Here is a 13,298-nt window from a genome sequence, read left to right on the forward strand (position 1 = left end):
GCCAGTAGCCCTTATGGGACCTCAAGGCACCTACAGTGAGGAGGTGGGGAAACCGGGTCCCTGAGAGTCATGATCTGCCCAGGGCCTGCTGGGGGTCAGTGACAGTCCAGAGCAGGCCTAGGACCCTGACCCCAGAGCCAGTTCCCTCCTGAGGCCCCATCCAGGCCCCTCCAGGGTCCTCCAATAACCAGCCACCAGGACACTCCGTCCAAGTCAGCAGGGAGGGAAGGGAAGGAGAGGGGAGGGGAAGACAGGCCCAGCCAGGGCAGGAGATTGGCTCCAGGTCACACAGCACATCATCCATTCCAGGGACAGAGGGGGTGTCCAGGGCCTGTGGCTGGTCACAGAGGTCCTAAGGGGCTAGGGTTGGGCTGAAGGAGTGGCATTCCTCTGGTCTCAGTTGAAGTGTCATGACTTCAAAAGGGCCTTCCCTGAAGACTCCCTCGCAATCACCAACTACATTATGTCGCCTTTTAGCCTCTCTGACCACCCCCCTGCCGACACTTGTGCTTTTTCTAGCCCCCCACTTATAGCCACAAAGCACAAAGGGGTAGCATCCTGGCCTTTTTTACCCACTGCTGGATCCCCAGGGCCCAGGACAGTGCCGAGCACATTATAAAGCCTCGATAAATATTTTGTTGAACTGAGCAATCAGTAAATGAGGGAAAACAAATAAAAGAACTCCGCCTCTGTGAGCTTCTATTTCGTCCTCTAAACAAGCGAGGTTAATAATAATCCCCCTCAGCCCTTCTCTACCCCCTCTTCCTGCTGGGTTGGGGGTGGGGGTTCAGGAAGACCCAAGTCCCCGTGCCAGACCCCGGGGACACACAGCCAACAAGACAGAGCTTCCTCCGCCCTCGTGCAGATCTCAGTCCAGCAGGGAAGAGAAACACTGAGCAAAGCGCTGCAAGTATGTGAACAAAGCAAAGGGGGAGGGAGGTGCTGCAAAAGGAAGGAGGTGGGGGGGGTGGTCTCTGGAAACAAAAGCATGGGATCCAGCCAGCCTGGGGCACCCTGGGGTCCCCCAGGGGCAGGTGCAGCAAGCCTCACTATCCACCTGCTCCCAGATGTCTCCCGTAATCCCCCCACTAGGTGCCTCCTTCCTCCAACAAGGACCTTCCCTCAGCAACCTCCCAATCTGTCCATTACATCTGCACCCCAAGTTGATCTGAACACCCCTATCCCTTCCAGAGTTGCTCAGTCCCACGGCACCCCCAGTGCAGACTCAAGGAGACCTCAGGAGCACAGGGGACTCTGAAGGCCAGGTAGGATCCATGGGGAGGCGGTGAGGTGCTACAGAATGGGACTGAATGACTTTTAGAAAAATCCTAGAGGCTTCCAGTAGCAGCTGTGTAAAGTGGAGTGTTTCCTAGTGGCAGCATCTCTGACCCATCCTCTCCTGGGCCCGGCACTCCCTTTGCAGGGGTAGGTGACATCCCCTACTCTGCCAATCTTTCTCTTAAGGATAGACTTCTAGGGCCTCCAATACCACCTGCACCCCCCCAAAATCTAATCCCTTCTTTACAGCTCTATCTGCCCTACTCCCCAGGCCCCCAGGGCCTTGCCACTTACAAGAACCTACTGTGCACCTGCTGTCGGGAGGCCCTTCATATGCCGGGCTGTGAGGAGGACGGGCTTTGCAGTCAGGCCTCGGTTCAGTTAGGCCCTGCCACTTATCAGCCGAGTGACGTGGGCAAGTCACTTAATTATACTTTCCTCAGGGACTCAGACCTGCTTCATGGGGCAGGATCTGAGAAGGGAAAATTCTGGTGGGTCCCAACTGGTACACGGTAGGTGCTCAATAACTGCTGTTCTGATGGGTGATGTGTGCAGAGCTCTTGACACAGAGTAATATATATTAAATGACAGTTTAAAATATTTTGTCTCAGGAAGCTGTGCAGGAACTAAGGGAAGGGAAAAAGCAGAGCCTAACACCCTGGACAGGTCGCCCCCAGCCCCGTGTCACCCCACGGCTGGCAAGACCCACCACCACTCTCCGGAAGAGTCTCTCTCCTGCTGGTGCCTGGCCTCAGGCAATGGGGCCCTGGCCAGTTTTCCCTCATCTCCCTGGATCCTGCTTATCTCTTCTGGCAGCCCAGAGACCCAGAGCCAACCCGCCCATGTGTGCCCAGCCTGGCAGCAGCCAGGGCTACAGAAGCCAGAGCCCAGGTGGGGAGCGGGTAGAGCAGGCTTTGCCTCGGGCTCCCTGGGTGACCTTAGGCAGGTCCATTCCCTCTCTGGGCCTCAGTATCTCCATCCCCGACTTGGCTCCAACCCAAGGCTCAGCCTCCAGCTGCTCCATGCACTGGGCTCCCAGGAGAGGTGTATTTGGTGTTTCACACACAGGTTCTGCTGCTTAGAAGGACTGGAAAACCACTAGAATAGATGTCTTTGAACTACCTGGCAGCTCTCAGATTCTAGGCTTGGAACCTCTACAATTCTAAATTCTGAGATTCCTAGAATCTCAAATCCTGGACTTCTAAAACCCCAAAATTCTAAATTCTGGATTCTAAGATGTGCTGGGATTCACGCCACCTACTGCAAAATGCACTAAGAAATGCATCCGTCACAAACACAAGACTGGACTTTTGAGGCTTGGGGGATGGCAGGGGCAGGAGGGAGGCCTCTGAGTCATGGGCCAGGAGGACTCCTCAGAGATCAACCGTAACAGAGTTCAGGGCAAGCTGAGCCCAAGAGAGGGTGGGACCCGGGAAGAGCCACGGCTCAGGGTCACCACCACAACCCAGTGGTTAGGGCAGACAAGTTGGCAGAAGGTCTGCAGGGGGCTGAGGATTCAAAGTCGGGTCATCTCCACACCATCCCCATCAGAACAGCCTGGGAGGCACAGGAGGATGGTGCCCATTTTCAGCAGGGCTCCTTGACAGGAGGCACGGAGCACCCTTCCCTGGATAACGGCACCTGGCACCAGCCAGACCTGGGCTCCAGCCAAGCTGCTCTGGGGGAGCTCCATTTGCAGAGTCTCTGGCTTCCCACTGCCCGGCTTGGGTCCATCCACAGGCCTGATGCCCAGGCTGGCAGCCCTCCACATGCCCGCGAGGCGGCTGCCCTACCAGCCCGCAGCCTCCTCTCTGCCCACCAGGCCTCGCACGGGCAGGAGTCTCAGGTGGGCCAGGGCACCGGCCTCACTCACCCCTTCCGGATGATAATAATGATGGCCCCCAGGAGGAGGATGAGGACGGCAAGACCCCCTGCACAGATGCCCAGGATAAGCCCCATCTCCTCCGATCTCTGGGACACCTCCAGGGGCTGCTTGCTTTCCTTGCAGGCAGCTGGGGAGAACAAAGCAGGACAAAGGGTCAGAGGGGAGACAGGGACCGCCTTCCCCCTGTCTGCAGGGGTCTACGCTGCACAAACATATATGCACAAAGACAACTGCCCCTCCTCCTCAGCACAGGTCCGGCCTTTCAACCAGATCCATCTCCTCACCATCCTTCCTACCTTCCGCATTCCTGTGTCAGAGGTTACTTGCCATGTGCGTCAAATTGTCCCCACCCTTCAGTGGATGGCGGTGGAGGATGCCTAGGCCCTTCAGACCCACCCTCTTGCCCTCCTGGGAGGCAATGAGGGGAGAGAATTATGTACCTAGGGCTGGTTAGGGCCTCTCAGGATGGGGAACCAGCCACATTTCCCCTCTGGGAGCAAGGCAATCCCTACACCACAGGGCCCACGTGGTCCCCATCTCTCCCCCACCACAGGAAACAGGGCAGATACAGACCCCAGAACCAGCGCCCAGTACCCACCACTCCCATGGCCCAACCATAATGGCTCACCTTCTTCCAGGCATCTGCCAAGGCCCCTTGGGTGACCATGGCAGGGTGGGGGTTTGTCCCCACTGCCCAGTCTGGGAGAAGGAGCCCTTGAGGTGGGCATAGGGACCAAGAAGGGAAATGTTTCCTGACTCCAGGCCTACCAGACCACCCTCCTCTGCTCCCACAGCCCTGAGTGCCCAGGGTCCACATCCCCAGAGCCCAGCAAGTAAGAGCCAGCTGCCAAAGGACTGAATCCAGGGGGACTCACCTTTCCTGGCGATCCGGATGCAATTCAGACGGGTCTCCTGGAAGCACAGACGGAGGTCTCAGCACAGCTGAAACCCGGACCTGACCCTCCCCAGAGGGACCCTCAGACAGCGTGTCTTGGGCCTGGTCAGGGCTTTTCTGGTGTGGACTATAAGACACCCCACCTGGCAGGAGGGCCTGGGGGAGCCAGGGAGGGAGGGGCCAAGAAGGGGAGGAGCCTGAAAATACACAAAGCCTTAGAAAAGGGGAATGAGATGGGCAGGAACAGGGAGAAAAACCCCAGGGGACGAGGGACAGGGCCTCAGAAATGAGGGAAGGGCTACGTCCAAGGGTCTGCTTGGGAAGGGGGAAGCCTGGGAAGGAGAGATCCGAGGAGGGAGGACCCTGGAGAAGGGCGGGGCTTCAGGGACGAGGCGGGGCCTAGGCCTCAAGGTCTGGTGAAAGGGGGAAACTGAGACGGACTCCTCTGGGGAGAGACGAGCCTGGGATAGAAGACCAGGGCCTTGGGAGGGGGCAGAGACTAGACAAGGGGCTTGGAGAGGAAAGAGTCCGGGGGAAGAGGCTCAGGAAGGAAGTAGTAGTAGCTGGAGGGAGGGGGTCTAGAGTCAGGAGGGCGGGTCTCAGGTGGGTGGTCGGGGCTGGGAGGTGGGAGGCGCTACAGGCCTCAAGACTCAACTAGGGGGCGGGATCAGGACGGTGGTGGGGCCTGGGGAGGTCTCTGTTCACTGCAGCAGCCTGCTCCAAGGTTTCCCCAACCTGCCCCTCAACCGCCCCCACCACGACCCCAGCCGAACCCTCACCCCCTTCAGGTGGCTCGTCGCCTGGAAGTAGATGAGGTAGGCCTTCCTGGGCTCCAGCGGTGGGTTCCAGAACCCACGATAGGTTTGGTTGTCACCCACAGTGAAGGGCATGGCCTCAGGCAGACTGCTGGCCGCCAGTTCGGCCCCGAAGTAGTGCACCAGGCCGCGGGCCAGCGCTGCGTCAAAGGTCAGCGGCACTGGGAAGCAGTCCTGAGCGCCGGGCTCCCGCCGGAGTCTCCTCGGCCGCTCCTCCTCCACAATCACCTGGTACACACTGGACATGGGGAGGGGAGAGCGCAGTGATCACGGGCCAGAGGACAGGGAAAGCCTCCGGTGGCTAAGGGCTTGGGCTTGGGTCAGGCCAAGGTGAGGACTCATCTTGGCGCTGCCTCTTACTAGCTGGGCAAGTCATTTAACCTCCCTGGGCCTCGGTTTCCTCCTCTGTAAAATGGGAGTGATTACAGAACCGTTATACCAGGTAGAGGTGAGGAAGGAGGCAAGTTCAGCAAGCAGCCAGTGCCTGTCAGCTGATATCACTGTAACTAAGGCTGAAAGAATGAGGACCTGCTCAAGGGTACCAAGGCCTAAAGCTCTACCCTGACTCCTCAGTGAGTCCCCCAGGGACTGGGAACCACAAGCCTCAGGCTCCATCCTGCTTCCCCATGGCTCCTCCTGGGCCTCAGTAAATTCAAGTTAGACACAATGCATTCACTCACTCAGAAAGTGTTCACTGAACTCAGGCATGGGCCCTGTGCTGAGCAACTGGGGATCTGGGCTTCCCAGAACTGTCCTCCAGTGGGGGAGCCCGTCACTGAGCAGGTAAATAAGGTCACACTAATCCTACATCTGGGTATCCTCCCAACTCTATGACTCTAAGCCTGCCACCTCCCAGTCCTGACAGCTGATTGGTGTTCCCTGGTCTGTATTCCCTCTAATTTGTGTCTCCTGATCCCGACTTGTGTGTTTCTATTTATTTGCATCACTTTTCTGAATGGCCTTTTGCTGTGAGTGCCTCCAAATCCTCTGTGGAACAAAGCCGAGAGTGAATAAATGAATGCTGACAAATTTAAATATTTCCAGTCCCAGCCTCGGTCACGCCTTGGCGTGTGACTCCTCATACCAACAGCCTGCACTCTGGGAAAGCAGAAATGCCTTTTCCTTGCTTGCCAGCTGTTTCTTTTGAGCTTCCAAGTTGGGAGGGAATCACCCAGCACCCTTGGATTGGGGCTAGACAGGTTCATTCTACCACTAGCCAGCCCAGGCCTCCATTTCCCAGGCTGAGGTCAGACCTCCCCTGGTCCAGGTCCCACCAGCAGAGGATGACAATCATTAGCTGTGAACAAAGCACATCTTGATCTGGGATGATCCTCGTTATGCACCTAAGGAAAGGGAAGCTCAGAGAGGTGAAGGGACATGCCCAAGGTTGCACAGCCATCAGGCATCTCCCTTCTCTCAAGTTCTGCTCCCGGCCACCACCCAGCCTTGCCATCATCATCCCTGAGGGACGCTGACTGGGCCTGCTCACAGGATCCCTCAAGAGGACAAGGAAAAGAGAAGGTGCCACTGAGCTTCCCAACTCCCCCCAGATTCGGCGGCACCAGCACCCTGAGCCTCTTGCAGAACACCAAATGCTCCTGAGATGCCCCGGTTTTTTCCTGGGTCTCCCTGAGGGTCTGGGAATCAGCCCAGGACAAGCTTTGCAGGGACAAATACAGGGGAGGAGGCAAAGCGGGAGAAAAGGGCAGAAGGAGGGAGGAGTGAGGAAGTGAGGGAGAGTCGAGAGCACCTGGGCAACACACCACCTTCTTGAGGGGCTTAGTAGGACCCTCCCATGTCCAAATGTTTGCTGTCACCCTCTCCAGTGCATGAATCTTTGTGGAAGGAGCGGGTGGACCAGACGGGCAGGGAGGCTCTGTGACTTCAAGAAAAGGTACAGGTTTTGCAGACAGACCTGGGTTCCAAATCCCAGTGCTACCACTTATCAGCTACGTGGCCTTGGGGGCAAGTTATTCAGGCTCCCTGAGCCTGTTTCCCGATGTGTAAAATAAAGGTACTAGTACCCACCCTACAGGCTGCTGTGAGGAGAAAACGACTCTTGCAGGTGAAGTCCCTAACACGAGGTCTGGCTGACAGCAAGTATGTGCACATGTTCCACAAACACACTCACGCTTTCTCACACCTCCACCCCACATGTCTCACACACACACACACACACACACACACACACACGCATCATCTTGTCTCCAGCATCTTCTCCCCAACAGAGGCAGCCACCATGGCATCAGCAGCCCCTGCTTTCCCTGCAGAGAAGGAACTGGAAAAGCCAAGCTCTTGGCCACTCCAGAGAGATGGCCCTATCTGGCCGGCTGCCCTAGCCTTCTAAAGAGCTGATCCCTATGTCTCCCTGGATGGGACACTCCAGGGGCAAAGCTGAGAAGAAATAAGGTCTCAGAGTTCACTTCTCCAAGGTCTCTGAAGGAAAGCCCTCTGGAGAGTCCTCCAGGCTGGACACTGTCCAGAGATCTCATGACAGTCACCATGAGACAGCCATGGCCTCAGAGGGGAGTGACTACAGGCTTTCCGCCTGCCCAGGATCACAGAACATCGTCCTCCTGACACTCTTAACTCTGTGGGCGAGATCGAGGGAGGATAAGGGTAAGCTGGCCTGGGTGGGGAGCTCTGGGTCAGACAAGGAACCTCTTCCTTTCGGCCCTGACCTCCCACCCCTCCATGTAGGCATCCCCACCTGATGGGCGCACCACGGCCCTGGGCCGGCCTCAGCAGCACGGTGATGGTGTTCTCAGACTCGCCCAGGGGTGACGGCATGTCGGCATAATCAAAGCTGGGAGCTGGGGAAGGGGACAGGGACATAAGCATGGAGCCTGGCCACTGGACCAAGAAGGCCAGGCCTCCAGCCTCCTTGACGCCTGTCCTCAAGTCTCTTCCCTTCAGCCTTAGCCTCCTTGTTCCCTCTGAATTGAGCTTCCCTGACTGCTGACCTCAACCTCTAAATGGCACATTTAACTCAGCAGGAGCCCTCCATCACCACCTGCACGAAGCCCCATCCCCTACCCGTGGAACCCTGGGATTCTGGGCCTCCTCCAAAGGGACCAGGCCGGGGCGGGCGGGGCTCACCTGAGATGTTGGTGGTGATCTCGGTGAGCGCTGCCTGGCCGAAGCCTTTGCCTGTGCGGGCCCGCACAGAGAACAGGTAGGTAGTGCCTGGGTGCAGGTTGGAGAAGACGTGGTAGGTCTCATTGCGGAGCTTGGAGATGGTACGTCGTGGGCCCGGCACGTTCACCGCCGGGTCTGACGACTCGATGCTCTGGTAGCTGATCTGGGGACAGGACGCGTAGGCAAGTGGGCACGGAGATGGGGAAGGGCATCACTGGTCCCGCAGCCTCCCACCCATCATGGTTCAGGTGAGCTAGGGTTAAGGTTGAGCAAAGGGGAGAGGCTTGAGGGGATGATAGATGTCCCTTAGCCCAGGCCTCTGGGCACCTTCACCTCTCCCTTCTTCCTTCAGGGCCCCATTCCCATAACCCACAGGGCAAGGACCTGGTCATAGATGAAGGAATCCCAGTGGTCACCTCTGTCCCCTCACCCCATGTGCCTCCCTCTCCAACCTGTGGCCCCACCTTCCTCCAAGGGCCCCAGTCGTAATAGGGCCCAAAACTACCTCATACTGAGTGATGAGGCCATTGGGTTCCTGGGGCTCCTCCCACTTGAGGAAGATCATGTCCTCCAATGGAGTGAATGTCAGGGACTCAGCCGCAATCCCGCCAGGCACTGCGAGGGAAAGGCGACACGGGGCAGGGGAAAGCAAGCTTTGGAACCAGATACCTGGGTCCAAATTCCAGCTCTGCTACTTCCTAGCTGGTATACTTGGACTACTCAGCCTCTCTGAGCCTCGGCTTCTTCATCTGTGAAACGGGATAATAACCCCTCCCCCCATCAGAATTAAAGGATGTGATGTACATCAGGCCCCGAGGCTAATATCAGCACTCTCATATGGTTCAGCCTACGCTTGAGTCCTCGAAAAGGGCAGCTGGCATTTTCATCACTGTGCAGGTTGCGTTCAGCACAGAAGAATGAATGCTCCTATTTTGTTCCAGTTAAGTGGTTTTCAGAAAATACAGACATTTGCCAGAAAAATGAAAACAACTGCATTAGGGTGGCAGGATTATGGGTGGAGATGTTTTCTTGTCTAAAAATTACTAATTATACAAACAATATGTTCAATGTAGAAAATCAAAAGAAGCATAAAGAAAATTAATGGCACCTATAATTCCATCACCTAGGGATAAATGCTGTTAACATTTCAGCAGAAACCTTCTCATGTATGGTTTGGTTTGGCTTGGTTTGGCTTTTGTTTTAAAATATCATCTTAATAGCAGGCTCAAGGAATTTCTTCTGGGAGAAGAATCATCTTCACTTGGGAAAACACCTTGATAAACCATTGTGGGGAAGCTGAACTTGTAAGGCAGGGGAAAGCAGAAACCAAGATAACAATCAAAGACAGCTCAAGTGTCTTGTGTCAAAATGAATAGTTAACAAGGCGACACCACTATCCAGCCACCAAAATGATAAAATGACAAAGACAATTCCAAGTGTTGGTGAGGATGCAGAGCAACCAAGATATTCACACACTGCTAGTGCAAGTGTGGACTGACACAACCACTTGAGAAAACTGGGTGTATCTACTTATCATGAGCACATATCCTGTAACCCAGCGGCTCGGCTCCAAGGCATAAAACCAGCAGAAATGTGTGTATCGACCAACAACGACAACAAAAAAGAATCTACAAGGATTTTATTGCAGCACAATTTGAAATAATTGAAAACTGGAAATAGCCCAAATGCCCAACAACAGTCAACAGGATAAATAAATATGGTATATTCCACAGTGGGAATGAATTCTCTAGAACTGTACACACAACACGGCTGAATCTCTCAAGCATAAAGCTGAGAGACAGACGTCAGTCATAAAAAGAATACACACTGTATGACTCCACTGATGAAACATTTCAAAACCAAGCAGAAATTAATCTATGGCATTGCAGGTCAGGATAATGGTTATCCTTGGGGGTTTGTGAGTGGAAGGGTGCATAAGGGGGGCTTCTGGGCTGCTGGGGATGCTTTTTCTTGGTCTGGGGGTGGGTTATCCTGACATGTGCAGTCTGTGAGACTGCACTGAGCTGACCACTTAAGATAAGCACCCTTCCCGTATTATACTAAGACTTAGGTGAAAAGTAAAAAAATAGTAAATAATAAGCAGTCATTGGAGCATGGGGAGAAAAGAGGGACAGAGAAGAAAGAAAGCAAGCCAACTGGCCTAAATGGCGCCTGGCTAAGGCGAGGGGTGGGGGTGGGGTGAAGCGGCCATGACAACTTACCCCACAGTGGGAGAGGGGGAACCAACAGATTTTAAGAATGGAGTGGTCTGAGGTTCAACTTGAGGTTCCTTGTGAAGGGTAGTAGAATACACCACCCCAAAATATGCCACTTGGTGTAAGCATTATTTTGAGCTGAACTGAGAAGGCAATGTAGGAGCATATACGAGAAAAAATTTCTCTGCCCTCCCCTTATTTGCCTAAAAGTAGGACATAAGTTTGTAAAGATGCCCGCCTCCCCTCTTGACCAGGAAGGACAGAAGTTAATCACTGAGACAACTCTAGACCCTCATCAGCCCGGAGGAATCCATATAACAAACTTTACTAACTACCATTTCCCCATATATTTGACTTCCCCTAATTTGCTACCCCTAGAAGCTCAAAGTCCTTTTTCTTTGTCTTGTCATTTCTCTAAAAATTCATTGTTCTTTTGTTAAGACGCTATAGAAGTCCAAGCTCTAACCACCCCTCTGAGTTACTCATTACTGAGTACTCCCCTGTGTATGTGCAATGCACATGTTAATAGACTTGTTTCCTATAATAGGACATAGCTCAAGCGGTAGAGCGCATGCTTAGCATACACAAGGTCCTGGGTTCAACCCCGAATACCTCTTCTAAAAATAAATAAATAAGTAAACCTAATGATTCCCCCCCGCAAAAAATAAAATTTTAAAAATTAAAAATTAAAAAATAAATAAACTCCTGTTTCCTATAATGGAAAATAATCTAAAAAAATTATTATCTGAATTATCTGAATCACTTTGCTGTACACCTGAAATTAACACAATATTGTAAATCAACTCTACTTCCATTTTAAATTTTTTTAAATAAAATAAATAAAAATGAACTCCTGTTTTTCTCTTGCAAATCTGTCTTTTCTCAGTCTAATTTACAGGGAATCTGTATAAATCTAAGATGAATAGAACAAAGAAAGTTAAGTTTTTCCTTGCCTCCATTTGCAATGATTCAGGGTAAACCCCTCCGGTCCTCACTCCCACCCCCAGCAAATCCTCAGCGCATCAGTGCAGGGCATAGGGCATACACGCTCCCTCAGGTGAGTGAGGTTTTCTGGAAATCAAGGAAGGAGTTGAATTTTGTATCTGAGCCACTGCTGTCCAGGACAGAAGATTGCACATATGGAGAAGCAAAAACAAAAAACAAAAAACTATTAACCAAGGAGCTTAAGGGTACCTGGGGATTTACAGCCATCTGGGGGAAGGCTTTGGACCTGTGCTAGCATTAGAATGTAGCTGTTAAGAGGAACAACTCTCAAACAGATGGCCAGGTTTGAAACCCAGTTCTGCCACCCACCTATGCTATGTGACTTCGCCTGTAAAATGGGAATAGTAATAGTAAATAACCACATGGGGTTGTCATGAGGATTATATGCATTAATATATGAAAAGCGTTCAGAATAATGCTTGACATGCAGTAAGTGCTTAATGAATGTTAGCTTGGCATAAGTAGAACAGTGCACCCCATAATGACAGAATGTATATTTTTTCAAGTACATATGGAACATTAACCAAAATTTAACCAATGCCAGGCCATAAAGCAAGGATCAAATTTCAAAAGACTAAAATTAGAGTCTGTACTCTGACCACAGTGAGAAGTAGCTAGAAATCAATAACAAAACGGTAATTAGAAAAATCCCAATTGCTTAGAAATCAAATAAAGTAATTCTAAACAACTCTTGGGTCAAAGAAGAAAGCATAACAGAAACTAGAAAATGTCTTAAACTGAATGATACTGAAGATAGGATATAGCAAAATCTGTGGGATACAGGTAAAGCAGGGCTTAGAGGGAAATTTATAGCTTTCAAATGTATCTATTAGCAATGAAGAAAGGCTCAAAAGCAATGATCTAATAAGCTTCCATCTCAAAAAGCTAAGCAAACTGCTGATCAAATCCAAAGAATTTTTTTAAAAAGAAAGAATAGAGATAAATATACAATAAAGAAAATAAACGAGGCCAAAAGTTGGCTCTTTGGAAAGATTAATAAAATTTATACACCCCTACCAAGAATGAACATGAAAACAGAGAGAAGACACAAAATACCAATATCAGGAATGAAAAAGGGGTTAGCGCTATATTCCTACAGATGTTAGATATAATAAGAGAATATTATAACCAACTTTATGTCAAGAAATTTGACAACTTAATCTCTTAAATCTCTTAAAAATGCAATACATCAAAACTGATACAAGAATAGAAAATCTGAATATTCCAATATCTATTTTAAAAATTAAAACTGTTATTCAAAAACTCTGCCGCAAAGAAAATTCCAGACCCAAATGGCTTCACTGTTAAATGCTCCCAAACGTTTAAGGAAGAAATTTTACCGATCCAACCCAAGGTCTTCCAGAGAATAAATACTAGTATCATTACTTTATTGTTACACAGTTGGTTTAATCCTAAGCAAAAAAATGTCCTATAGAAACTTTATGTAGTGTCTGTGGGAGGCCCTGAGGGCACTGGGGATTAGAGAGGACTCTTACCGTCCTCGTCTGTCTGGAAGGTAACCTCCTTGCCCTCCTTGCGCCCCTCGGGGTTAGTGAGGACAAGCCGCACGTGGACGTTCCGGTAGGGCAGTAGGTTCTTGATGGTGTAGCGGCTGACACCTCGCTCCATCTTCACGCACTCCCGGACAGTCTGGTTGTGGCTGCTGCCCAGGGTGTAGTGGTAGCACAGGGACACAGTGTAGGTGTGGCAACGCGTCACGTTGTAGCCCAGCGGTTCCCACTGCAGTGTCAGCTGGCGCGCCTGGATCTCAGCAAAAGCCAGGCCTTTGGGGGCCCTCATGGGCTCTGGGGAAACCAGGAAGCAGAGAGAAAATTAGAGGAAACAGGAGGAGAAGGATGGGAGAGAAAACATCAGTCAACTGACTGAAATCAACCCTCCTTTGCCCCCAAGAGCCCAAGGGGCCTCTTAGAACAGTGAACAGGGAATAAAAGTGTACTTGGAGTCAGGCAGGACCATGTCTGAAACCTGACTCTGCTGCTTGTAGCTGGCAACCACTGGCTAAGCCACTTTACCTCTCTGAGCCTTAGTTTTCTCAACCGCAAAAT

At 51.7% G+C, this 13,298-nt stretch overlaps 1 protein-coding gene across 4 annotated transcripts in view; it reads right to left on the minus strand.

Annotated features, from left to right (window-relative positions):
- The window catches only part of PTPRU (protein tyrosine phosphatase receptor type U), a 78,623-nt gene that overhangs the window by 34,245 nt on the left and 31,080 nt on the right, over nucleotides 1–13,298 (minus strand). For all 4 annotated transcript variants that reach the window (XM_031464542.2, XM_031464541.2, XM_031464540.2 and 1 more), the window contains exons 8-14: nucleotides 12,729–13,037; nucleotides 8,517–8,626; nucleotides 7,973–8,174; nucleotides 7,584–7,686; nucleotides 4,838–5,111; nucleotides 4,039–4,075; nucleotides 3,152–3,290 (exon numbers count right to left, since the gene is read on the minus strand). In XM_031464542.2, coding sequence (XP_031320402.1) covers nucleotides 3,152–3,290; nucleotides 4,039–4,075; nucleotides 4,838–5,111; nucleotides 7,584–7,686; nucleotides 7,973–8,174; nucleotides 8,517–8,626; nucleotides 12,729–13,037 — 1,174 coding nt within the window. The remainder of the gene's footprint in view (nucleotides 1–3,151; nucleotides 3,291–4,038; nucleotides 4,076–4,837; nucleotides 5,112–7,583; nucleotides 7,687–7,972; nucleotides 8,175–8,516; nucleotides 8,627–12,728; nucleotides 13,038–13,298) is intronic.

This window comes from Camelus dromedarius, chromosome 14 (assembly GCF_036321535.1).
Source record: "Camelus dromedarius isolate mCamDro1 chromosome 14, mCamDro1.pat, whole genome shotgun sequence".
Lineage (NCBI taxonomy): Eukaryota > Metazoa > Chordata > Mammalia > Artiodactyla > Camelidae > Camelus > Camelus dromedarius.